The sequence below is a fragment of the Xiphophorus hellerii genome, chromosome 14 (assembly GCF_003331165.1).
Source record: "Xiphophorus hellerii strain 12219 chromosome 14, Xiphophorus_hellerii-4.1, whole genome shotgun sequence".
Lineage (NCBI taxonomy): Eukaryota > Metazoa > Chordata > Actinopteri > Cyprinodontiformes > Poeciliidae > Xiphophorus > Xiphophorus hellerii.
In genome coordinates, this window is record NC_045685.1 from 6,829,947 (window position 1) to 6,857,595 (window position 27,649).

At 38.1% G+C, this 27,649-nt stretch overlaps 2 protein-coding genes across 3 annotated transcripts; both read left to right on the plus strand.

Annotated features, from left to right (window-relative positions):
• The first annotated feature begins 1,669 nt into the window (after positions 1-1,669).
• LOC116733178 (Fc receptor-like protein 5) lies at positions 1,670-12,418 on the plus strand. Its single transcript, XM_032583963.1, has 8 exons — positions 1,670-1,745; positions 2,273-2,431; positions 3,384-3,659; positions 9,014-9,316; positions 10,131-10,406; positions 10,843-11,085; positions 11,396-11,503; positions 12,321-12,418. Exons 1-8 carry the CDS (start codon positions 1,670-1,672, stop codon positions 12,416-12,418), a joined length of 1,539 nt encoding a protein of 512 aa, XP_032439854.1.
• A 5,037-nt stretch (positions 12,419-17,455) lies between these two features.
• LOC116732322 (obscurin-like) lies at positions 17,456-27,405 on the plus strand. 2 transcript variants are annotated; one of them, XM_032582408.1, is made up of 14 exons: positions 17,456-17,718; positions 17,945-17,977; positions 18,242-18,544; positions 20,761-21,111; positions 21,343-21,645; positions 22,765-23,082; positions 23,314-23,616; positions 24,433-24,708; positions 25,154-25,396; positions 25,502-25,615; positions 25,730-25,798; positions 26,022-26,072; positions 26,260-26,324; positions 26,700-27,405. In XM_032582408.1, the coding sequence occupies exons 1-13, from the start codon at positions 17,682-17,684 to the stop codon at positions 26,313-26,315; spliced, it is 2,457 nt and encodes an 818-aa protein (XP_032438299.1). In that variant the 5' UTR covers positions 17,456-17,681; the 3' UTR covers positions 26,316-26,324; positions 26,700-27,405. The 2 variants fall into 2 exon arrangements, with proteins under 2 accessions (XP_032438299.1, XP_032438301.1); XM_032582410.1 differs by lacking the exon at positions 26,022-26,072 and having other exon boundaries at positions 17,457-17,718.
• The last annotated feature ends 244 nt before the right edge of the window (positions 27,406-27,649 follow it).

A 27,649-nucleotide genomic window follows, 5' to 3' on the forward strand; every position in this document is an offset into this window, starting at 1 on the left:
TTCACAGAAAGTGGAGAAAATAGCAATATTTGGAGGAACATAGATGGAATGAATGTGCTGAGACGAATGCTGAATAATTGGGAATGAATGCGTATGTGTCTGCTGTGTAAGTATTCATCGGCATGCTCTGTATATACTGTAAACTTTGAAATGTGCATGTTTTGGCTTATTAAATGACTGATTGCTTTCAAAGTGGCGTTGAAGCGTTGAAGCTGTTCTCTGCTTAAGAGTTAAAAGTTGGTCTTTAATTTTGTCTTCAATTGTTCTATACTGTTTGTAAATTGTGTAATAAAGAGAGGAATATATAGCCATATCTGCTGCCCTGATTCAGAAACATAAAGTGCACTGGGAGAAAGAAAGGCGTTTTTGGCGGTTTGCCAGGAATAGGCACACGAACATTGCCTCCCACCCTTTCTACTCTGCTCTCTGCTCTACCCCGCTCTCTCTCTCTCTCTCTCTCCCCGCCTACCCTTCCCTTTCGGTCTCGCCCCCCTCCCGCCCTTTCTGTCTTTCTGTCCCTCCCTCTCTTGTTTCAACACACGTCACGGGTCCGGGTCGTGATCTGAGACGCGTACGCCCAGTTGTAGTTCATAGCAGTAAGACAGCCCACTTCCTATTACGTCAACAATCAGCCCCACCTTTGGGGCATCTCAGACTGCAGCTGAGCAGTGAGTTTTTTTTATTTTTTCTTCTCTCTTCTATTTGTTCTAAAACAGAAGAAGTTTAAAGCATAAGCTTTAAATTAACTCAAACAATACAGACCTTAATACAAATAATCATTGTTTCTGTGACACTGAACTATGTTGAACATTCTTTAAATGTATATTTTACTGTAAATAGAGTTGAATAACTGCATGGAACTTGCTAAAGTGCTATATCTATTGAAGAACACATAACATATTTAGCTATATTTAGCAACAATAAACAAACAAGAAATACAGCAAAGGAAGAAATACAGCAAGCACAAATAACTAAAATAATCAATTTATTTTTAACTAACTTCAAAAATAAAAAGTTGAATAATAAGGAAACTGCAACTGACAGAAAAACTTAAACTGAATTTCAAAAAGTGAAACAACTGCTTAAACACACAAGATGAGTAACATACCGACAGTGATCGTTGGCTCAGAAAACCCAGAATATGCTGCTCAAATTCCTAAAATTTCCAAGAAATGGCAGAAGCGAACAAAAGGACTTCCATCACCGTGGCCGGAAAATGGGAGCTTTGACCTGTCTCTTTGCGAACAAATGGAAGCGAGAATCACTGACTACAAAGCAAAAAATAAAAGTAAGAAAAGACAAGCTAAAAGAGAATTAGAATTTAACATTTTACAACTATTCAAGGAGGAAGGTGAAAAATACAGGAAGAACTTAAAGCAGCAGCTCATTGAGCTCAAAAATAATTATGAAAAGCCAAAGGATGATGAAATGAATCCTGCAGGATTGTATCCAGCCCTGAAAGGAGTCCCGAACATTACAGGTGATTTTGGATACAGGACTGATGACCAACTAATAAATTCCGGACAAAGTAATGTTGCATCACCTCAAACTAAAGAGCAGGAAGCTCAATCAGATGCATCATCTACAGTGCATGCAGCACTGCCAACAGTAGTTCAAACACCAGTTCCACCCAGAGGTGAACCACAGACGAGCTTAAGCTCACCGGAAGATGAAGGTCCACCTGCTGTTCTCATCCTACGGTTTTGTCTTGGTTTGTGTTTTTGACTTGGCTGCCATTCATTTTTGTAAGTTGTTCTTAATATTATTTTCAATAAATCTCCAAATTCATTCGTTTCCTCCGTTTCTGTATTTGGCTCTAACATTAACCACCAACGCACATCGTGACATTTTAACTGGAAATATGAACTGAGCAGAAATAAATATACTGATTGTTGTTAAGCTTCAAATTGTGAACTATAAACATAATTTCAGAGAGAACATATATTTGCCTTTCTCTAATATTTCTAATATTGAAACAATTTGTGTTTTAGTTCTCTTCTGCTATGGAAACACTCAAGGTAAATCAAAATTTTTATCTTTTTTATTTCCTCGTTTAGTTCTGATCAGTTTTATCTCACTGAGTTTCAACTTCCTTTTCTTTCTGCCATCTGTTCAGTTAAAAAATGCAATTTTACTGAAAGATTTCAAAAGCATTTAAATACTTTACAGTGAATTCTTTGCTGTGTATATTTATCTGCATGTTTATCATAACTGTGCATTGACAAAAAAAACATTTCATGATTTCTTATTGTTTTCAATCTCTTTCCAACAGTTAAACCAGGGCTGACTGTGTCTCCATCATGGCTGAATCCTGCAGCCTCAGTGACTCTGAGCTGTGAGGTTAAACCTTCATCTGCAGGATGGAGGTTCTACTGGTATAAAATTGTTCCTGATCTGTCACTGAACAACTACAGACCTGAGCTGCTGCCTGGTAACATCAGTGGGACTGTGAAGAACTCCTTCATCATTACTGGACAGAAACACACAGCAGGATTTGCATGTAGAGCTCGAATAGGAAACCCAGAATATTTCACTAAATACAGTGAACCAAAGTTTGTCTTTTCTGCAGGTCAGTTCTGTTTCTGTTGTTGCTCCTATGTTCAGTCATCACCTTCATCCATCCTTGTTTTAACTATAAACTTCAATATTAATTATCAACCAACCTGAAAATTCAAATGCTGAACTTTAGATTTTGTTAGAGATTATGTCTCTTAATCTGCCTTATAATTTTATTGGCTAAAAAAAACCTTGTATCCTGTAAAAGATTCACATTTTCCTCAATCATCTTTTGACACTTTTATTAATAATTGATTTGTTGATTGTATGTACCATGCTGTGACATGGATGACATAACTACTTCCATAATAGGGCTGTATTGTGCATGAACAGATCTGACCAGTAGCAAGCGACTCCATCAGTGGTCAATGTGTGACATGTCTGATCCAAACTGGTCTGCTATCCTCCCCACTTTCCAGCTGATTTTAGTTCCTGTACCTTTCTCCTTCCTGTTGGTGTTTTCTCTCTGTCGATCATCTCTTTTTATTTCCTGTTTCTCTCTGATGCAACTGCAGCTGATGTTAAAACCCTGTATGATCATTGAGCGGTCATCTGGGAGGTGTAATGGGCAGCAATTTAAACTCCAAAGCATTCAAAGTGGACAAATCATAAAAATACTATAAATAAACATGCAGATCAGCAAACTTAAATAAATGAACACAGCAAAGTATTTAAAGAAAACATACAAGTAAGAAAATTAAACCAAAAAATAAAAATCTGCCCATGGAAATGATTTGATCATGTCTTTAACATTTAAGCTAAAGAATATCTGAATGAATGTTTTTCTATTTGCTTGTGTTGATTCTTTTCTCCATGATGTTTTTCAGATCCTCATCCAGCAGCTTCTCTCTCAGTGAGTCCTGACAGAGAGCAACACTTCACCTCTGAGTCTGTGACTCTGAACTGTGGAGGAAACTCTGCTAAATGGAGAGTGAAGGAGTTTAGAGAAATAATCTCTGGTCGCCAGTTGTCATATTGCTCCAACTGGTGGGAGATGACTGGATCCTCATGTACCATTAACAGTCACTGGTCCCATAAAGCAGTGTACTGGTGTGAGTCTGTATCAGGAGAGTTCAGCAATGCAGTCAACATCAGCATAAATGGTATGTTACATTACAGAGCTATTTAAGCTTCCTATGGTGTTAGGGTCCCTACGGACCCGTTTTGAGTTTTAGCATGCATAAAAGTACTTCATACATTTGTTTTTTGCGTTGAAACTTTTTGACTTTGTCAGGAACTTCCATTTAAACAAAGTAAAATCAATTTTTTTTTTTACTAAATTATAAAGTGCTCTGGTGAAAAAAATGACTTTTGTGTTGTTCGGGTCATTTGTGACCCGGTTAAAATTTTCAATTATAAAACAATAAAAAATGCCAAAAATTAAATCATGAACACACAATCAACCAACAGCCTCTTCCTCCAACCACTTGAGCTTCATTTAGGGGCTTTTCTCTTTGCCTTTTTGCGAGAACAAACAAAGGGAGACATATCCAGGCTTGTCAAGCCATTTGAGTGTAGAGGTGGTGACTTGCAGAGTACACATCTCCAATTCACAGGATGCAACAATGAGGAGAAGACTCACTGTAAATGAAGCTTTGGATCACATCTTTGCTGCAAATGAGGCAGAGGACACACAGGATTTTAGCGATGGAGATGAGCAGGCCTCTGAGAACGAAGATGATGTGGAGTACCAATTGGAAGAAACAGACACAACTGATCAGTCTGAAGAGGAGGTCACTGGTGCTGAAGCTGCTCCTGCTGAATCATTCCAATCCAAACGTGGCAACATCCGTTGGAGCACAGTTCCTCCTGATGTGCATGGAAGGACAGCTGCTGCAAACATCATCAAAATGACCCCTGGGGTCACGAGGTTTGCTGTGACAAGAGTAAGTGACATCAAGATGTGCCTTGATCTTTTTTTGCCATTGTCACTAAAAAAAGTCATAATTGCTATGACAAACCTTGAGGGGAAAAAAGTCCATGGCAACACGTGGAAAGACATTGATGAGACGTACCTGGATGCCTACATTGGTGTTCTCCTTGCTGGAGTTTACAGATCCAGCAATGAGGCAACTGAGAGTCTCTGGGATGCATCAACGGGCAGAAATATTTTCCGGGCAACAATGTCTCTTCGGACCTTTCAGATGATCTCAAGAGTCCTCAGATTTGACAATCGAGACACCAGAGCAAAATCTGACAAGCTTGCTCCCATCAGGGATGTTTGGGAGAGATGGGTGCAACTCCTTCCACTGATGTTCAACACAGGGCCAGAGGTGACAGTGGATGAACGTTTTCTCCCTTTCCGAGGAAAATGCCCGTTCCGGCAATACATGCCCAGCAAGCCAGGCAAATATGGCATAAAAATCTGGGCAGCCTGTGATGCTAAAACAAACCATGCGTGGAACCTACAGATTTACACAGGCAAATCTGCAAGTGGCATCCCTGAAAAAAACCAAGGAAAACAGTGTAGTCCTCGATTTGACTACTGGACTGCAGGGTCACAACATCACTTGTGACAATTTTTTAACTGATTATTTTGTTGCCTTCTTCTCTTAAGGTTCATTTGACCACTTTTTAGACATTGAAAACGAGGGGTATGCTGTTAAAACAAAGGCCCAGGGGGCCACAAAAAAATATTAAAACCAATCTTTTCATGGATGAGGGAGCCCAACCAGCTAAACAAGAGTTAAGAAAAACATTGGATGATAAAAGATTGTTTTTAGGGTATTTTATGGCTGATTTAATACATGGGTCCAAAATGACCCGCTAACACTACAGATGGCAGCAGAAAGCTAACACCAGAGGAAGGTTAAAATGGTTCAACGCGGAGTTCGGACAAGATGGCGGAGGGAATAGGAGCATAGTCAGTTAGCTCTCCAGAGTCGGGTAAAAATGCCCACAACAAAATTGGAACTCGACAGATAAATCTAAAGCATGAGTGGGATAAGCAAGAGAAGAACCGGAAAAACTATAAAAAGCAAGACAGAACCGAAGAGCTGCCTGTAACGGAAGAAATCTCCGAACACGAAGCTAGCGAGCACGAAAAAGCCCCAGCAGAGGAAATGGAAGAACACGATAGCACCGAGACACTGCAAAATGGGCTCGCAGCTATTAGAGATGATATTAAAGCCCTTAAACAAGAGCTGTGCCGGGAGCTGGTCGCATTCAAGGATGAGCTGAAGAAAGAAATGAAGGAAGAAATAATGAATCTTCGACAAGAAATAGACCGTAGGCTGTCCGAGAATGACCGGGAGCTACAGGCACAGCAAGTGAACATTAGCGAGGCACAGACACGCATAGCGGAGGTGGAGGAGTGGAAGGTGGATGCTAACGAGGTGCTAACAAAGATGGTGGAACAAGCACAGCGAATGCAGGAAAAACTAACCGATCTGGAAGGGAGATCAAGGAGAAACAATATCCGAATCTTCGGCTTACCAGAAGACGTAGAAGGGAGATCCACAGCTCCATTTCTGGAACAACTTTTTAAGAAGGAACTCGAACTCCCGGAGGGGATCGATCTCCAGATTCAACGAGCCCACCGAGCCCTCACCCCAAAACCGAACCCAAATGCAGCACCAAGGTCAGTCGTGGCTAACTTTCTACAATTTGAGACCAAAGAAACGATCTTGAAGAAAGCCTGGCAGAAAAAGATCCAGGTAACGGGTAAACAAATCTACTTTGACCACGACTACCCGACCGAGATTGTCCAGAAAAGAAAAGCATATACGGGCATTAAAAAAATATTGAAGGAGAAAGGAATACGTTTCCAGACACCACTCGCTAAAATTCGGATTCATTGGGAGAACGGAACAAAGACATACGACAGGACAGCAACGCAGGACATGAAGCAAAGGGGCTACACGGTGGCTGAGCCGGGAGGAGACGCTGCGGCAGCGGAGGAGAGACAGCGAGGAGCCGCGGGATGGCAGCGAGTGAAGGGGAAAGAACGGGAACGAGACGCGGTACACCGAGAGAGAGATTGAAAAATTACAAAGCTTCCAGTGGAAATCTTAGAATGTTTTGCTTTCAGAAGAAGTTGACTCTGCAAAAAAAGAGGATTCAATTAAAACCGACTGGGAGAGGGTAAGATACTTAAGTTGGACATGTCTAGATGGAGTGGTACCCCACAGGATGGGAGTAGTACTAGATCTAGGGAGGGGCCCTCAGTAGAGGTGAGGATCTCCTCTCCACCCACCAACTGGGACTCGGGGAAGAAGGAGACCCCATGTTTGAAAGTCCGTCGGATTTTTGGTTTATGTTTAGTTAGCAAAAGTTCATGTTGGTTCTGTTTTGAGTTGCTTGGGGGCATATTTAAAAGGAATAGTAAATCATAGTTATGACTGAAATTAAGATAATGTCGCTGAATGTGAATGGTTTGAATGCATTGAGTAAAAAAGAAAGGGTGATGACAAAACTGAAAAAGGAAAAGGCACAGATTATATTCTTACGAGAGACTCATTTATCCAAAACAGAACATGAAAAATTAAAAAAGTATGGCTACAGGAATTTATACCACAGTTCATATAAAGAGGGGCGTAGAAGAGGTGTTGCAATATTAATTTCGAACACAATACAATTTGATTACAAAAAGGAATTAAAAGATAAAGAAGGAAGATACATAATATTAAAAGGTAGAATGGAAAATGAATTAATAACCTTGGTAAATATATACGCACCCCCGGAGAGCAACAAAAACTTTTTCAAGAACCTGTTTGATTTAATAGCGATAGAAACAGAAAGAATTCTAATTTGTGGAGGCGATTTAAATGTAGTTCTGAATCATAGTATGGACACGAGTCACAAAAAAACTAAAATGCATTTAACAAAATTTACAAATGTCTCATTAGAAGAGATGGGAATGACAGATGTATGGAGAAGCCTACATCCATTAGGAAAAGATTTTACGCATTACTCTGCTGCTCAAGGAGTACATTCAAGAATAGATTATTTTTTAACCAAGGTTGATGACAAACACAGAGTGAAGGAATGCAGGATGGGGCGGCAGATGTTTCTGACCATAATCCAATTTATGTAAAGGTATGTCTAAGCAACAGGAAAAGAAATACGATATGGAGACTGAATGTGGGAATATTGAATAGTGAACAACGGAGAGAAAAAATAAAAACAGAAATAAAACAATATATTGAAGAAAATAATAACGGAACTGTAGACCCAACAATACTATGGGATGCCATCAGGGGAAAGTTAATAGCTGAAACTGTGCATGATAAAAGAATTAAGCTACAGACATACAGGGCAAATACGGAGAGACTTAGGGAATTAGAACAGGAATATCAGGAAACAAAAGACTCACAGGTTTACCAAGAAACCAAGGCAGTTAAAACCAAAATAAATGACATATTACTAGGAGAGATTGAAAAGAGGAACGCATTTCTGAAGCAGAATTACTATGAAGCAGGTTCAAGGGCAACTAAACTGTTAGCTAAACGTATACGCAAACAACAAACATTTAATGTAATATATAAAATTAGAAACCCCCACACAGGTGGACTAACAGATAATCCAGAGGAAATAGAGGGCATTTTTCGAGAATATTATGAGAAACTGTATACACAACCTGAATTTGCACATGAGGAGGAAATGAGAACCTTTAAATGCATTAGACTTACCAACAATTGGCAAACTACAAAATGAGACACGGACAGCAGCAATCACAACAGAGGAAGCGAAACAGGTGATAAATACATTAAAAAATAATAAATCGCCAGGCAGTGATGGATACCCGGCAGAGTGGTATAAGATGTTTAGAGAAGAGTTGACGCCAGTACTTACAGCTTCTTTCAATTGGACACTCAATAACAATAAAATACCTCCATCATGGAGTGAAGCTATCATCTCAGTCATCCCAAAACAAGGAAAAGATGAGGAACACTGTGGCAATTATAGACCAATTTCATTGTTAATAGCTAGCAAGAAAGCTATTAGGAGGAAATGGGGAAAGGCAGACCCTCCTTGTCAAGAACAATGGACTGGAATAATAGAAGAAATCAACATAATGGAAAAACTGACACATCGTTTGAGACTTCAACAAACACAAATGGAAGAAAAGTGGATGAAATGGACAGCATTCAAGACCAAAGACAGAAATAAAGAACAGGCAAACTAGACGGGTCAAAGGTCAAATACAGGAATAGCTCCAAAGCTAAAGTTTTATGTTATGTTATGTTGAATGTGAAGTGTTCATGTACGTTGTGTATGTAAACAAAAGTGAAAAATCCTAATAAAAAGTTAAATGATAAAAAAAAAAATGGTGCATCTCTTCTTCAAATAAAGACCATCTTTGAACTAATGCTGCTAGTAGAATAGTTAGACTGTGGTTTGGAAAAGAGCTAAAAAATTCTACATGTAGAGCTGAAATTTCTTTCAAGAGAATTTTACATATTCTACATATAACAGAGCATTTGATTTATTTTAATTTAAATTCTTGGTCCAACAGAGGCACCAGATTCAGTCCTGACTGTGTCTCCATCATGGCCGAGTCCTGGAGCCTCAGTGACTCTGAGCTGTGAGGTTAAACCTTCATCTGCAGGATGGAGGTTCTACTGGTATAAAGCTGTTCCTGATCTGTCACTGAACAACTACAGATATGAGCTGCTACCTGGTAACATCAGTGGGACTGTAGAGAACTCCTTCATCATTACTGGACAGAAACACACAGCAGGATTTGCATGTAGAGCTGGAAGAGGAAACCCAGAATATTTCACTAAATACAGTGAACCAAAGTTCATCTGGTCTGCAGGTCAGTTCTGTTTCTGTTGTTGCTCCTATGTTCAGTCATCACCTTCATCCATCCTTGTTTTAACTATAAACTTCAATATTAATTACCAACCAACCTGAAAATTCAAATGTTGAACTTTAGATTTTGTTAGAGATTATGTCTCTTAATCTGCCTTATAATTTTATTGGCTAAAAAAACTTGTTTCCTGGAAAAGATTCACATTTTTCTCAATCATCTTTTGACTCTTTTATTAATAATTGATTTGTTGATTGTATGTACCATGCTGTGACATGGATGACATAACTACTTCCATAATAGGGCTGTATTGTGCATGAACAGATCTGACCAGTAGCAAGCGACTCCATCAGTGGTCAATGTGTGACATGTCTGATCCAAACTGGTCTGCTATCCTCCCCACTTTCCAGCTGATTTTATTTCCTGTACCTTTCTCCTTCCTGTTGGTGTTTTCTCTCTGTCGATCATCTCTTTTTATTTCCTGTTTCTCTCTGATGCAACTGCAGCTGATGTTAAAACCCTGTATGATCATTGAGCGGTCATCTGGGTGGTGTAATGGGCAGCAATATAAACTCCAAAACATTCAAAGTGGACAAATCATAAAAATACTATAAATAAACATGCAGAACAGCAAACTTAAATAAATGAACACAGCAAAGTATTTAAAGAAAACATACAAGTAAGAAAATTAAACCAAAAAAAAAAAATATCTGCCCATGGAAATGATTTGATCATGTCTTTAACATTTAAGCTAAAGAATATCTGAATGAATGTTTTTCTATCTGCTTGTGTTGATTCTTTTCTCCATGATGTTTTTCAGATCCTCATCCAGCAGCTTCTCTCTCAGTGAGTCCTGACAGAGAGCAACACTTCACCTCTGAGTCTGTGACTCTGAACTGTGGAGGAAACTCTACTGAGTGGAGAGTGAAGGGGTTTAGAGAAATAAACAAATGGTCATTACTGTCAGATTGCTCCAACTGGTGGAAGATGACTGGATCCTCATGTACCATTAACAGTGACTGGTCCCATAAATCAGTGTACTGGTGTGAGTCTGTATCAGGAGAGTTCAGCAATGCAGTCAACATCAGCATAAATGGTATGTTAATATGAAAGTTATTTCATTCACCAGAGGAATTTTAGGCTAAATGTCAATTATTTTTTCTTCTTGTTTTGCAGATTTAATGTAAATTACTTTTTATTTAAAAACCGTCATTCTTCCATCAAAGTCAAGAAGGCCTAGTTTTAGATCCAAAATAATTGCTTTTCATTCAATCTTGTTCTATTAAAATATATTATAAAGTTTTTGTTGTTGTTTCAGCTGCTGTTAGAAATGTTGATGCACATAGTTGCTACATAATTCACTAATAACTGAAATCCAAATATTTATTTGGCAAATTTTACAATTCAAATAAAAGATGCTCAAGATAAAATGTAAAACTTCAATGATGAAAATCGTTTGTTCAGGTTTTTCTCTAATTGTCTCCAGCAGCTGATTTGTGACTGAAGCTTAATTTTCTCTGACTGGTTTACAGATGAAGATCTTCTCCTGGTGAGCCCCGTCCATCCTGTGACTGAAGGAGCTTCTGTTACTCTGAGCTGCAGACTGAGAGGAGAAAACCAACTTTCTAATGTGTTTTTCTATCATAATGACAAACTGATCCAAAATGACAGCAGAGGAGAGCTGAATATCTCTGCAGTGTCTCAGTCAGATGAAGGTTTCTACAAGTGTAAACATTCAGGAAAAGTTTCACCTCAGAGCTGGATGGCAGTTAAAGGTGAGCAGAGATTCAATATGTATTCATCTCTGTTCGGTATCCACCTAATTCATCCTGAGTAAATCACACACACTCATATCTGAGGGTGACAAGTGGAGCTTCCATTAATCTGATTTGATGTTGGGAGGAAGCTGCAGTACCAGGATAAAACTCATGTTTACAGAGTCAGAACAAGCTACATAGAAATTACCAAACTCATTAAACTCTTACTGTCTTTCTAGTGTTAGCAACTTCTACACTGTACAAAGTGTCAAATATCTATTGTATTTTCATAACAATATCTTCAACATCAGGATTTGTCTTTCAACAGCTTCTCCCAGACCTGAAAACACATCATTTCCTGTTCTGTTGCTCATTGGATCAGTGAGTGGAGTCAGTCTGATTATTCTCCTGATATGTTGCTTCAAACAGTCAAAAGGTGAGACCTTCTTCTTCTTCTTCAATTATTTTATTTATATAGACACACTGTTGATATTTCTGTCATGAAGCTGCAGTGAAACATTTGCAACATAACTTTATGATAATGTGACCATGAATGTCTTTTTTTCAGATCGTTGCTGTTTCAGGTTGGTGCGACAACTTCATCTTGTTCTCATCTCAAACAGAATCAATCGGTTCTGTACAGTAAGATAAATTCACTGTATTCATTTCAGGTTGATCCAATCAGAGAGAAGAGCTCAGGACTCAAACACAAACTACAACCAGACTGGAGCTGAAGAGTTCAGGTCTTCTGACCGCGGTCAGGACTCACACTGATTATTATTATATTAAGATTATTACAATATCAATATACTGGGGGCTTTCTTTAAGTTAATGAGACATTTCTGAAAAATGTTGAACTGGAACATTTTTCTGTTTTTGGAGCATGTTCTTTAAGTTGAATCAGCTGGAATAAATAATTAGCTAAAATATAAATCAGAGGAAGAAATAAATACATGAGTAGCTTCAGTGTCTCAGATGTTATAAAATGATTTTACTTGAGTTTAAAAAAAATAAGATTAAACTAACTTGCTGTTTCCTTCTTCTACTTTATGGGGTTGACTTTAAAAATAAATTAAACTATCTTCATTTTTATGTTTTTAACTGTAGGAAGTGATAACTTTTATGATTCAGTGAGATCCTCTGCAGACCCTGGAAATGGTAACATTTACCTGCTCAAACAGTTTGATATTAAATATGATGCTGATTTCTGACTTTGCTTCCTAGTGAATGAAAATAAAACCTTGATGTTTCAGACGCAGATGACGCCCAAGATGTCACCTACTCTCTGATTGAATTTAAAAACTCTGGACACAGGAGTGAGTTCCTCTACTACATGCATTACGCAGGATAAGAAATCTGCTCAGAGCTTCACACTTATAAATCTGAGTTTGTTTTTTTCATGTCATAATCTCATCAGGAAGACATCCTGAACCAGAAGAGGGCGCTGTTTACTCTGAGGTTAACAGAACCTGTCCAGGTACAGTGTGTTTGTACTGAAATCTCTCCTCAGGTCAGATATTTCTGAACAATATTAAAGTTTAGTTACAGTTTTTCCTTTTTCCCACAGAACATTTTCACACGCCTCTGCTGTAGATCTTGAACTAAATTGAAACTTTTTGCGATAATACGGGAATGAGGCATACATGTTGTCTGTAAACTGGTTCAAACCAGTATTTTCTCAAACGTTGAATTAACATGTTCATTGGTACAGATAGAGACAGAATCTCCCACAGCATTTGGGGTTAAACTCACATTTGCACCATGTTTGGTTTACATAAATCCTCTCTTCTTCCTTCACAGTGGAGCCGAGTCCTGCAGCAGCCGACGTTGCTTATTCTGAAAAGTAAGAAGAAATCTGCATAAAGATACAACCATGTAGGCCTCAGCTCTTATTACAAAAACATAAAAAAGATACCAAAACTGTAATCTTACCTACTGAAATTAGAAACATATATCAGTTTTGCAACAATCTGATCAACTATTTTTCCCATCATGTTCCATAGTTTTTTTAAATTGCCCACAATTTCCCATTTGTAGATGTAAAACATTCAGTGATGTTTTTGAGTTTCATGCTACTCAGTGATGACTCTGTCCGTTGCCTTTTAGATTACAGATGTGCATTAAAAGAAATTCACATCACTTCCTGATTAAAAAGAGAAAAAACTCCCTGAACACACTGACCCTGGTTTAGTGACATGTTCTCATTGCAATTTTGAGAACATTTTCTGAGCTTAACTGTTTTAGACCTCAGATGACAGCGATGAAACACTTGACTTACATTTTCACAGTTTATGAAGAAATTATAGAGATAAAATACCACTAGAGGCCCAGTAACTGGTCTCTGTCTTTCTATCTAACCATCTATCTATCATTTGTACATAGATTATCACACTGAACTTATTCTATATGTTTCTGCTTCTGCTGTTGCTGCAGCCCAGATACCTGAGTGAATAAACTATGAACACCAAGAATCATCTTGGAAGCAATTTGCTCCCATCTGGCCGTCAGACTGTGAACAACTCAGTTGTTATTTTTCAGTGTTCACATGTGATTTGCTGTAACAATGGGCCAGAACAAACTGTACAGAAATTATGTTGTAAATAAAATTTAGAGGATTGTTTCAGCCATCGTGGCATCAATGAAATAATAAAACAAATGGCTATACTATTAATATGACAGTTATCAATAGTGTTATTAATTTCCATTAAGCCTATATTGTTTTGACAAATTATATATGCTTTATCCAAAATAATTGTGTGCCTAATTCACATGTATCAACAGTGTCTGTTTTCAGGAAGAGGGAAAAATGTGTAAAGTGTCACAATATTTGGGATTTTAGTTTTGGTTTTTTTTGGTATTTAATTTCCTCTCCTAGTTAGAAATCTCTTGGACTCACCTGGAATGCTAATTAGAGGCTACACCTTGTTTCAACACGTCCCTTTGGTCAAACCACTTTTTATATTTGCTGGAGGTGGCGTAATTTTTGTTCATGCCGGTTTCATTGGTTCGCTTTTTAAGATGGTTCTGTTGAACCACAATTCAACAGTAATGGGGGAGGAAGTGAAACAATTTACTATAAACCCAGCAACTACTACTATGTATGTGAGAACAAGCTTGCCCATGTTTAATTTTAAATTTATTTTTTTTACTGGAACCGATGTGGGAGACGCTGGCTGACACTCAATGTTCACACTAAGCTTAGTTTATGTTCACTTCTTAGAATCAAGAATGTGTTTAATTTACAGAAGCAGCACACAGAGGCGTCAAAGCAAAGAGAAGTTTGTGTTCACTTGATTGGCCCTCTTGCAGAAACATGAAGCAGGAAGCATAAAGCATGACTAATGCTGGTGTGCTGGCATCTTTGCAATGTCGCTTTCCACCAGTTATAAAGACAAAGTAGTAATGTCAACAAAAAAAAGTTTTCTTTTACAGTAGTTGGTGTAACTTGAAGTTCACTAGTTGTATCTGGATTTACAGGCACTCAGTGTTTCGGCTGTTTTGCAGTTTTCATGGAAGTTCGTTCCAGATTTGTGGTGCATAGAAGCTGAATGCTGCTTCTCTGTGTTTGGTTCTGGTTCTGGGGATGCAGAGCAGAACCAGAACCAGAACGCTAAGCCGTTCAGTGATTTATAGTGTTTTGATTGCTTTTGTTTTAAATTTATTTTTGTTTGTACATAGCTTTGTTTATTCTTTTAATACACTATGTTCAATAAAATCAAACTAAAGCTGAGAAATGATCAACTTTAAGTAAAGATAACAAATATGTTGCAAGGTTAAAAAAATAAACAAGCTTCTTGTATTTAACTGGAACACTTCCTCAAAACACCCTGCTCTAAGCCGACACCATTTTACTCAGTTTGTCACGTTTTATTATTATTCAGAACTCAACAACATTTAAATGTGAACAATTCAAGCTAAATGTTGTTTCTACTCTGTCATTAGTTAGTAGCTCACATTGCAGAGAGAACGCAGACGTAAAGAATATTTAAGTTCCTTCTCTAATAGACAAACATTAGATTTAGATCTTAAATCAGTTCAGCTAAACTGTTAAGTAGGAGTCACAGCTTAAATACACATGAAAACATATCATCTCCTAATGATGTGATATGGTAGCTAGATGATATAACATGAACGCACAACATGAAATTAAGGTTGATTTCATGCAAAACAATCAAGTTTATTTATTGTCCTTTGTAGTTGTGCAACCCTCCCCCCTACTCTCTCTACTCTCTACTTCCTCTTCTGAGAGGAGAGATGTGCTACCAGCTCTCCTTCTAACGGGTGAATTGAATTTCCTAAATCTGCTGGGATTTACCCTGTCAAGAACTGAAGTAAACTGTTTAAAGCTGGTCTCGAGAAACGACTCGCCTGGTTCCTGACGGCCTCCATCCAGGTGTCCCAACCTTCTTCCCCCTGTGAATTAGCCAGACTGCGCAGCCTGCAGCCAAGTAGTTTCACAGAGCACACCTGTTAACGTTCTCTTTACTACAACTTGCACTCGTTACTGAACCAGGTTGGTTTTAGTGACTCTGGCGAGTCCCAAGGATTCCATGTTTCCTCTCCAGAATCAAACATCACAGCTATTTTACAACCATCAAAGAACTTTAAGGCGACTCATTAACTGAATGTCCACAACATCTTTTAGATTTTCTTTATGCTAAATATTTTATTAGTAAAAAGTATTTTTGCAAGGGTCAGTACAGCTTAATTCAGTAGCAGAAATAATCAAATAAGTAAAATCAATCATCTAGTCTATCTTTCCCTAATGCCGACACTGAGAACTAAAAAGGGAACCTTTGAGAGAGACGGATGGAGTTTGGCGTTTCGAACCCCAGAACTGGCCTGATGATGAAGATGCTGCAGCAGGAAGAGGATGTTGATCGACGAAGGCAGGGATCTCTGTAGGTCTGATGAGCTTCTTCTCTGCATGGATGGTGAGGTCACACAGGACTTGGGTGCTGGCAGGAAGAGTACTGACTCAGAGCAGCAGGTCTCGGGTCTAAGCTCCTTTCATCTTGTCTCACAATCTTTCTGGTCTGTTGAGACGAACTGACCTCATGGAAGGAAGGCACCAGTTCTTCTTCTTTGCCTTTGTTCTTTGTCTTTGCCTTTATCGTCATCTTTGTCTTTGGGGTCTGAACCCAGCTGATGAGAGAAGTGCGATTTGAAGCCACATGTTGCAGGCCTGACAGGTTGGTCCCCATGAGCCGGACAGTCTTCGGCTCTGTGGCCCCGGCTCTTCTTCAGCTGCAGAGTTCTTTGTCCATCTCGATCTTGGCTCAAACCTGCCTGAAGATCCAACCAAAGGTTCCTCTTTTGCACCCACCTTTTATAGGGTTTATTCACCCTTTTGGTGCGTTTTCATTGGCTAGCACTGATGCTGTGCTTGTTTCATTGGCTGACTGCTCAGACAGATGATCTCATATTTGTCTTAGAAACATTATATCCTGATGTCTGTGCTAATGTCTCAGCATTCAATGGTCCTTCTACATCCATTGCCTGCACAACTGTTTCTTTGAAAGGTTTAAGTTGTTCAACAATCTGCTTCCAAATAAGGTGTTGATCATCTCTGCTCTCCTGTTAGTTCCCCTTTTCCCCCAACCTTTAACCTACCATCTACCTCCAACATATCAGTGATCTTTAATTGCTTTACAACTTTTACACCATCTCAAGTTCAATGTCAAAATCACATTTATAATTTCTTTAGCTTCTCTGATTTAACATAACTTATTAGTTACTTTTATTATAATCTTAATGTGAGTTATTACATATTTTTTCTTAAAAGAAACCAAGAATAATCCATGATTCTAACCATTTGATACCAAAGTTACAATTACTTGTTTTACTTGTAAGTGTTCCCGCAAATGTAAGTGTAAGTATTATTACAAGTAAACCAATATTCATATAAGCATTTTACTTTGGGTCTTATCCAATTACTCAAAATGCTTAGTCTTCACTCTTTAAAACTTTCATGTTTTGAAATAAGGAATAGTCCCAACTATTTTTATAAATCTGCAGGCTGGAAACTTACTTCCTCTTTTTCCAGGAAACCTGCTCTTCCTGTTTTATGACTCTCTCTGTCTGACTATGATTTCTTATGATTAGATGGAAAAAAGAAGTAGAATTAAAGCAAAGTTTGCAGGAGATTAAAAACAACACACACACAACCAGATTGATTTTATTGAAGTTTAAGTCTACTGTTGGGCCTAGATGTCACTTGTGTGATTAATTTTAAAGGTAACTTCATTTATTGTTACTGTTGAACTAAAATCTCCGGCATGTGAAAGTGGGATGATCTCGGGTTTTCCTGACACCTTGAACAAATGAGTCACTAAATATATTTTAAGTGTTTTGTTGAATTATGTGTTTTTTCCACCAATGTGTAACAATGATTACATTTTATTTGTGACTGTTGGACATGAAGCGCTGGAGGAACAAGTGTCAACGTATGCTGTAGTGAAAAAAACACAGCAGTTGGTCAGAGTGTGAAACGGAAACATGACAGCTGTAAATAGCGAGCATTGAGTTTTATGCTCAGATCCTCTTCAGATGCTCGGACTTCAGTTTGTCTCTTGCCAAACCAGAGCGACGCGTCACCAGTGTAGGACGTGAAGATGGACCACGTTTTGCTCTGTGTGCTGGATTTCCTGAGTGAGTACATGACTTTTAATCGAGCAGATCGAGGAAAATGCGTGAAATGAGAAAATGGGGGTGAGATGGATTCATTTGTTGTGTTCACTTAAAAAAATAAACTGAGCAAACATCCGTTTTTACACTGTTCAGCTTCATACTGGCTTAAAACAAATACAGAAAGAAAACACAGCTATTTTCCATTTTCTAATAGATCTAATAAAGTATCGATCTTTATTTTGTGCAGTTCTCAGTTTTCTCTGCTGTGGAAACTCTCAAGGTAAATGGAAACTTCTTGGTTTTGAATGTTTATTTAACCATTTGGTTCTGATCAGCTGCATGTCAGCAGTTTTCAGGCTCCTTTAATATCATTTGTTCAATAAAAGAAAACAATTTTACTGCAATTTTAGTATCAAAGTTATTTGAGTGGATTATTGTCAATACTTTACAATTTTCTCCATGTTCATGTCAACAAGCCCATTGACTTAAAACATTTCCTGTATCATTTTGTTTTCCCCTTGTTTTGTTATTAATCCCTATCCAGTGGCAACAAAGTCAGTCCTGACTGTGTCTCCATCATGGCTGAGTCCTGGAGCTTCAGTGACTCTGAGCTGTGAGGTTAAACCTTCATCTGCAGGATGGAGGTTCTACTGGTATAAAGTTGTTCCTGATCTGTCACAGAACAACTACAGATATGAGCTGCTGCCTGGTAACATCAGTGGGACTGTAGAGAACTCCTCCATCATTACTGGACAGAAACACACAGCAGGATTTGCATGTAGAGCTGGAAGAGGAAGTCCAGAGATCTTCACTGATTACAGTGGACCAAAGTTCATCTGGTCTGCAGGTCAGTTCTGGTTTTGTCCCATCGATGCTCATGTGTTCATCTACTTTATCCATCCATGATTACTGCCAATCTTTAAAGGCTCTCAAAGATCAAATGCTCACAATGTTCTCCTCAGAGGTATTTCAAATTTGTTTAAAACAAAAATTTAAATTAACTCCATGCATAATCAAAATTGTATATGATTTGATGATATCTGCTGTAACACGGTAGATTTTGGTGATTTTATGTTTCTCTCAGGACTCCAAGTTCTTGGGTTGGGTTTTGTTTATTTCTGTGTTTTTCTTTTCCTCTTTTAGTTTGTTCAGTCGTGTTCTAGCTCACTTTTGTTTAACCCTTTTTGATCGCTCTAGTTTTATCTTCTGATGTTACTTATTTTGGTTAGATCTGTTTCGTTCTTGTCTTCCTTTATGTCAGTCCCTTGTAATTTCTAGTTATGTTTATTTTGTTACTCTAGATCTAGTGATTCTTTAGTGTCTTAGTTATTTCCTGTTCCTCTGTTTTCTCTTTCTCTCTGTGTGTGTAATCTTCCCTGTGCCAGTCTCTCTCCCCCTCAATCTACCTTAACTCTCTCCAACTACCCACCACTGTTATCAGTCTGTTCATCAGCCCTGATCTATTGTTCTCTCTCTCTACCTCTGAGTATTTAAGCCTGTCTGTTCCAGTCACTAGTTGCCAGTTTGTCCTGATATCCTCTTCATCTTACTTTGTCTTTCTCCTCGTGTCACCAGTTGGATTATTTGTATTCTGTATCCTAGATTTTGTATCTTCTTCTATATTTAAAAGACAATGTAGAAGGAAAGACTGTCCAAATTGAAATAATTCATTATTAATATTAAAACAGATAAATATGACCTTTTGGGTATAAAAGCTTTTTCTCTCATCCTGGATGCAGCCCGTCCTGCCAGCTCTTCTTCATTGTTTAGCTACAGATGACAACAGCACCTCTGCTTGTCTCAGTCTCCATCTTCGCTTTTCATCTCCAACGTCGTCCTGATGTCTCTCTGTTACATGTGGCTGAATTCCTCCACAGCGCCCCCTAGGAATGTTTAAAATAAATCAATACAGACAATCATGAAATTCAGCCCACACATGGGACTTCATGGGATCTTTAAAAAAAGCCTCTTGAGCCCATGGTCCAAATCCAACAGGATGTCGGCCATTTTAGGATCAAAGCAACCATTTTGTCTTTTTTAAACATTCATCTGAGCAAACTCCTCAAAACAGCTTTTGACATACAGACATCAAAATCACTTAGCAGAGTCTCAAGGCATTGAAGATTAAAAGTTATCAAAATTGTTTTGCTGCGTCAAAACATGCAGACAAAGCCAAGCCTCAAATTCTGACCATTCACCATAAAACACCATAAATTGCTCACGATCCCACAGCTGGATGACATGTTATGTTTGACATAATAGACCAGTACTGAACACATTCTCATGCTAATTTGGTGACATCACCTTTGTCAAATTCTTTCTTCTTCAGTTCTCGTCTTCTCTTCCTCCATGTTGTCCAGCTTTGTCAACAAACTTTTTTGTCTTCTTTTAATTCCTTTACACGGTTGACTGCAATTGGACAGCAACAAGATTTTTTAAAAAGTTGGCATTCCAAGAAGCCTACAACAAAATGAAATTACAAACATAAGCAGTTTTATTTAGAAGTCTTATTCTAATTATGTTTCCGGTCTGAAAATAAAAGTGCAACGTAGTTTAACAGAGCCATCTGTGAAACATCAATCCCTGAAATAGCACTAAATATTTTTATATTTTAACTATTATGTTCCTGTGTTTATTGTAAGCAAAGCTAACTTGAGGAATTTGCTAAAGCTCCTAAAAAATTACACAAGTCATTGTCTGCAAGCGATTAACGGACTCATTAAACCATAACCATCCTTCACCTGCAGGTTGCACCTGATTTCCCTCCTGGAGATCCTCCTCTGGGATTGTCTAATTATTTGTTATCTTTACACGGGTCATGGTAGAATGTGAGGAGTTGTACTCAGAACCTTTAGAACAAACTTAGTAGTTTTCTGGCAATCAGCTGACTACTAAACAACCAAACCAAAAATTGTAATTCAGTGATAAAAACGCAAAGACAAAAAAATGGTTCTATTTAACATGATTATAGCAAGTCTTAAACAACGAATGAAGAAAGTGTTAGGCTTTAGCCAGAGATTTGTCTGTCTGATTGTTGATTCTTTTCTCCATGTTGTTTTTCAGATCCTCATCCAGCAGCTTCTCTCTCAGTGAGTCCTGACAGAGAGCAACACTTCACCTCTGAGTCTGTGACTCTGAACTGTGGAGGAAACTCTACTGAGTGGAGAGTGAAGGAGTTTATAAAAAACTATGATAAGTGGAGAGAGATGGGGTTTGAAGATTACTCTTATGGGTTAAGTTTTTGGGATGAAGATGATGAAATGACCTCTGAACACCAGTTGTCAGATTGCTCCAACTCGTGGAAAATGACTGGTTCCTCATGTACCATTAACATTCAATGGTCCCATAAAGCAGTGTACTGGTGTGAGTCTGTTTCAGGAGAGTTCAGCAATGCAGTCAACATCAGCATAAATGGTATGTTCTGTTTCAGAGCTATTTAAAATGAAGCTAACAGAATTGGTTCAACTCTTCAATGTTTCTCTCCTTCAAATAAGAAACATCAGTGAATGTTTCTAGCAGAATAGTTAGACTGTGGTGTGGAAAACTGCAAAAAATATGGAGTTATAATTTCTTGCAGAGATTTTGACATAATAAACTTATTACAGAGCATTTGATTTATTTTAATTTAAATTCTTGGTCCAACAGAGGCACCAGATTCTGTCCTGACTGTGTCTCCATCATGGCCGAGTCCTGGAGCTTCAGTGACTCTGAGCTGTGAGGTTAAACCTTCATCTGCAGGATGGAGGTTCTACTGGTATAAAGTTGTTCCTGATCTGTCACAGAACAACTACAGATATGAGCTGCTGCCTGGTAGCTTCAATGGGACTGTAGAGAACTCCTTCATCATTACTGGACAGAAACACACAGCAGGATTTGCATGTAGAGCTGGAAGAGGAAACCCAGAATATTTGACTGATTCCAGTAAACCAACATTTGTCTGGACCACAGGTCAGTTATGTTGATTTCTTCTCAGTGCTAAAGTGTGATAAGGAGATAAATTAATTAATCTTATTTTGATATGAGACATTGTTCCAATTAACAATGAATCAAGAATAACAGAATGGACTCTGACATTATTTTATTCAAGGGTCAGAGAATAGAATGACCGTTGAGACTCTTGTTAAATCCATGAGTAAAGAAAGAAATAACTGCATCACTCTTTAATATGCACCATTTACGTAAGCATGGGATTTCCCACCAGCTTAACAAAGTAGACAGTCTTTTCACATCTTCAACACAGCAGCTTTGTGACCTTGGACAACGGTCCTCGAGTTGAAGAAGACAATAACAACTTTTCAGAAAACATCTCTTAAGCAGCTTCCAGTGAATAAGCCAAAGTTGTTTTTTCACCACAAGTGTAGTAAAGTCATCATCTTTATCCATCCTAGTTTCATGTGCAAACTGCAATGGTTATTATCAGCCATGATCCACACGGCCAAGCTCAGGGTTGCCTAATTGCTTGCTCTCACAAGTCACTGCTTATTCTCACAAAGCTCCTTCTAATCTCAGTCTCCAGTTGGGGTTCAGCCTCACATATCCCTCAATCTCACCACCCTTCCCCAATCAGCTTCTCTGTGGTCTTTTGCGGTCCCTGACACTTGCGTACCGTATGGAACTGCTGCAGCGTGACGTCACATGCAAAAGATCCCGGCCCCCCATCGCCCTGCAGGAGGGTAGATGTGGGCGATACCAGGAATTTTGATATCAATCCGATACCAAGTAAATGCAGGGCCAGTAACGCCGACATAAATATCGTTAATAATACTTTGTCATATTTAATCTTCAACAATTCATGTTGGTGTTGCATGTTAATGTTGAGTTGTTGTAGGATGCTGCATTCAGGTCCAATGTAGGTCAACTATTCGCTACGATATACAGGACACATGTTTGTATCTGGCCACGAATATATATATATATATATATATATGTGTGTGTGTGTGTGTGTGTTGGTGTGTGTGTAAAAAAAATTATGTTTCCAGATTAAAACTAGAGAGCAGTAATTTGCCCCTTTTAAAATTATTTTAGCAATCTGTCTGTGTTGATTCTTTTCTCCATGATGTTTTTCAGATCCTCATCCAGCAGCTTCTCTCTCAGTGAGTCCTGACAGAGAGCAACACTTCACCTCTGAGTCTGTGACTCTGAACTGTGGAGGAAACTCTACTGAGTGGAGAGTGAAGCAGTTTAGAGAAAACTCTTATGGGTTGATAGGTTTTTGGGATGAAGATGATGAAATGACCTCTGAACACCAGATGTCAGATTGCTCCAACTTGTGGGAAATGACTGGTTCCCCATGTACCATTAACATTCACCGGTCCCATAAAGCAGTGTACTGGTGTGAGTCTGTATCAGGAGAGTTCAGCAATGCAGTCAACATCAGCATAAATGGTATGTTACATTACAGAGCTATTTAAAATGAAGCTAACAGAATTGGTTCAACTCTTCAATGTTTCTCTTCTTCAAATAAGAAACATCAGTGAATGTTTCTAGCAGAATAGTTAGACTGTGGTGTGGAAAACTGCAAAAAATATGGAGTTATAATTTCTTGCAGAGATTTTGACATAATAAACTTATTACAGAGCATTTGATTTATTTTAATTTAAATTCTGGGTCCAACAGTTGCACCAGATTCAGTCCTGACTGTGTCTCCATCATGGCCGAGTCCTGGAGCCTCAGTGACTCTGAGCTGTGAGGTTAAACCTTCATCTGCAGGATGGAGGTTCTACTGGTATAAAGCTGTTCCTGATCTGTCACAGAAAAACTACAGATATGAGCTGCTGCCTGGTAACATCAGTGGGACTGTAGAGAACTCCTTCATCATTACTGGACAGAAACACACAGCAGGATTTGCATGTAGAGCTGGAAGAGGAAACCCAGAATATTTGACTGATTACAGTGAACCAAAGTTCATCTGGTCTGCAGGTCAGTTCTGTTTCTGTTGTTGCTCCTATGTTCAGTCATCACCTTCATCCATCCTTGTTTTAACTATATACTTCAATATTAATTATCAACCAACCTGAAAATTCAAATGCTGAACTTTAGATTTTGTTAGAGATTATGTCTCTTAATCTGCCTTATAATTTTATTGGCTAAAAAACATTGTTTCCTGTAAAAGATTCACATTTTCCTCAATCATCTTTTGACACTTTTATTAATAATTGATTTGTTGATTGTATGTACCATGCTGTGACATGGATGACATAACTACTTCCATAATAGGGCTGTATTGTGCATGAACAGATCTGACCAGTAGCAAGCGACTCCATCAGTGGTCAATGTGTGACATGTCTGATCCAAACTGGTCTGCTATCCTCCCCACTTTCCAGCTGATTTTAGTTCCTGTACCTTTCTCCTTCCTGTTGGTGTTTTCTCTCTGTCGATCATCTCTTTTTATTTCCTGTTTCTCTCTGATGCAACTGCAGCTGATGTTAAAACCCTGTATGATCATTGAGCGGTCATCTGGGTGGTGTAATGGGCAGCAATATAAACTCCAAAACATTCAAAGTGGACAAATCATAAAAATACTATAAATAAACATGCAGAACAGCAAACTTAAATAAATGAACACAGCAAAGTATTTAAAGAAAACATACAAGTTAGAAAGTTAAACCAAAAAATATATATATATCTGCCCATGGAAATGATTTGATCATGTCTTTAACATTTAAGCTAAAGAATATCTGAATGAATGTTTTTCTATCTGCTTGTGTTGATTCTTTTCTCCATGATGTTTTTCAGATCCTCATCCAGCAGCTTCTCTCTCAGTGAGTCCTGACAGAGAGCAACACTTCACCTCTGAGTCTGTGACTCTGAACTGTGGAGGAAACTCTACTGAGTGGAGAGTGATGGGGTTCACAGAAATAACCAAAGTGTTATTTGTATCACATTGCTCCAACTGGGGGAAAATGACTGGATCTTCATGTACCATTAACAGTCGCTGGTTCCATAAATCAGTGTACTGGTGTGAGTCTGGATCAGGAGAGTTCAGCAATGCAGTCAACATCAGCATAAATGGTATGTTAATATGAAAGTTATTTTGTTCACCAGAGGAATTTTAGGCTGAATGCAATAGATCAGTTATTTTTTCCTCTTGTTTTGCAGATTTAATGTAAATTACTTTTTATTTAAAAACCGTCATTCTTTCATCAAAGTCAAGAAGGCCTAGTTTTAGATCCAAAATAATTGCTTTTCATTTAATCTTGTTCTTATTATATATATTATAAAGTCTTCATTGTTATTTCACCTGCTGTTAGAAATGTTGATGCACATAGTTGCTACATAATTCACTAATAACTGTGAAATCCAAATATTTATTTGGCAAATTTTACAATTCAAATAAAAGATGCTCAAGATAAAATGTAAAACTTCAATGATGAAAATCGTTTGTTCAGGTTTTTCTCTAATTGTCTCCAGCAGCTGATTTGTGACTGAAGCTTAATTTTCTCTGACTGGTTTACAGATGAAGGTCTTCTCCTGGTGAGCCCCGTCCATCCTGTGACTGAAGGAGCTTCTGTTACTCTGAGCTGCAGACTGAGAGGAGAAAACCAACTTTCTAATGTGTTTTTCTATCACAATGACAAACTGATCCAAAGTGACAGCAGAGGAGAGCTGAATATCTCTGCAGTGTCTCAGTCAGATGAAGGTTTCTACAAGTGTGAACATTCAGGAAAAGTTTCACCTCAGAGCTGGATGGCAGTTAAAGGTGAAGACCTTAATACACTCATCTTATTGAATGGTTGTTTCAGTGTTTTTGTTTTGTGTGCTATCATTGTCACAGATAATATTCCTCATTGATCTCTAAACACAGCTGCCTCCAGACCTGGAAGCTCTTCTTTCCCTGTTCTGTTGCTCGTCGGATCAGTGATTGGAATCATCGTTCTGATTCTCCTGCTGCTGATTTGTTACGTCCAAAAGCCAAAATGTGAGGCATCGTCTTCTGACTCGGTCATATTTCAACTAGAGCACATCAGCATCATAAACACTTATGCATTTTTAAATACACACTTTCACCATAAATCTTCTTTTTGTGGACAAGGTTGTGGTTCAGAGCAGCCAGTCGGTCAGGATGAACATCTGCATCAAGTTTACTCCTCTCTCCTACATGGTCAGTCTTTCACTTTGTCCTGAATATCAACTAATCTTCTAAACATCAACTAATCTTTAAAACAGATTTTAATCAGAAAATATTTCCATCTATCCAGTTCAACTTTAATAGAAAACTTATTTCTTCTGCTGCAGCTTTAAATCTGTTCATTTGTTAAGTTTCCTTCTGTGTCACAGACATAAAGTTTCTAATTAATCTGTGTTGGACTTTCATTGACCTTTAGGTGACCTTTGTGTCTATGAAACATTAAGAGACCTTGAAAACTCTGGAAATGGTACAGTGTAAAGTCTGACTGTCAAATAATGTTGGAGGCTTTGTAAATATACCAGAACTCATCAACAATATAGTCAGTTTCATTGTTTTTAGTTCAGAATGAAGGTGTTTCTGTTTGGTTTGTTTCTTGATTCAGAGCAACAATCTGGTAACAACAACATTTGTGTTTCCTCTAATCATGTGGACAGGGCAACTTGATGAATCAGAGAAGATCTCTGACAAAGTTGATGCAACTTCAGAATGAAAAAGAAAAGTAGGTAGAAAAAAAATCTCAGCTGTAACAATTTATTAAATTCTCTAAATTGTTTCTGTTCTGATATTTTCCTCATTTTTTAAAGAGTGAAAATCCAGCACAATGTCAAAGTTAATATTGTTTTCCTAAGTTGAAGTCCTGCTCCATGACTACGATGCCAGTCGATAACAAACATTGGCAAACAAAGACTTGATTAAATGCAGTGAAATTTATTCAGAGCTAAATCAGTTTATAGCAGGTTCTGAATGAACCCTTTTAAAATATTTTTATTATTTTTATCTGTTTATTTAATTGCTTTACTTACTTGCTAATAATGTAGCAGAATGAACCTTTAATATTTACCATCAGTACCTTTGACTCTCTCTTGTCTTTCAGGTCCATGGAATGAAGTTCATCAGAACCATAACAGGAAAATCTTGATTTTTCTTAGTCATGTTTATTATGTTTTGCATTTGTTGTCAATATAGGGAACCAGAGTTTTCTGTAGCTTTACTGGCATTTTTTATTTGATCTGATATACAATCAAACGAATCGTCCACAGCTGGTGCCTGAACTACCGAAGCCTTTTTAGAGCCTGACTGTAATGGAGTGATAGCGCCATCCAGAGGACAGTAGTAATATGGCCGATAGTCCATGTAATACAGCAATAGTAAATAAGGGCTAATTGTAAACTGTGGTCAAAGTGTAACACAGAGTATGTATATTCTGTGTATAATCTTCTTTTGTGCAAACTATTTACTACTTAAATTCTGTCCTACAACGATCTAGTTCTGCCTACACTTTACACTCCAACATTTTTCTTGCTCCTGTGTTTGAGCATAAAAAGGGAATCAAACATTTAGTGTGACGGCTCCTACAGCAAGGAATCAGCTCCAGTTTGTGTCATTGCTTTAACTGTTTTGTATTTTGTTTTAAAACTTGTGCATATGTTTGCATTTCTTTTACTTTTCTGTAACCAGCTTGTTATGTGTTGCAGATTTCTGCCCAGGTTCCTGTTGAAAATTAGATCTGGATCTCAATGGGGTTTTTACCCGGATAAATAAAGGAACTAAATAAAATAAAATACATTTTTTAACCATCAGATTTTGTTGAATGCCTGTAAATGTCTAAAGAGTCTGAATGTTTCCAACAACTAGGCTTTTCCTAGGCTAGCGTTTCTCAACGGGGCGTTCAGAGGACGGCAGGGGGCAATGGCGGGATTTTTAACAAAAGTGAGGCGCTGAGATTCCTTTTGGTGGCGTTTGGTCGAAACTTTACACCTTATATGCACAACAATACCAGTTTAGACTTTGAGCAACTTGCTAAAACTGTATTGTGTAACATAG

Excerpts from the sequence above, each read along its gene's own strand:
- LOC116732322 (XM_032582408.1), top strand. The coding sequence starts at position 17,682 with ATGGACCACGTTTTGCTCTGTGTGCTGGATTTCCTGA. Across the intron at positions 25,397-25,501 it reads GAGCTGGATGGCAGTTAAAG|CTGCCTCCAGACCTGGAAGC; the intron begins GTGAAGACCTTA and ends CTCTAAACACAG. Across the intron at positions 25,799-26,021 it reads TTACTCCTCTCTCCTACATG|GTGACCTTTGTGTCTATGAA; the intron begins GTCAGTCTTTCA and ends ATTGACCTTTAG.
- LOC116733178 (XM_032583963.1), top strand. The coding sequence starts at position 1,670 with ATGAAGGTCCACCTGCTGTTCTCATCCTACGGTTTTGTCTTGGTTTGT. Across the intron at positions 2,432-3,383 it reads CAGACCTGAGCTGCTGCCTG|ATCCTCATCCAGCAGCTTCT; the intron begins GTAACATCAGTG and ends GATGTTTTTCAG. Across the intron at positions 9,317-10,130 it reads AAAGTTCATCTGGTCTGCAG|ATCCTCATCCAGCAGCTTCT; the intron begins GTCAGTTCTGTT and ends GATGTTTTTCAG.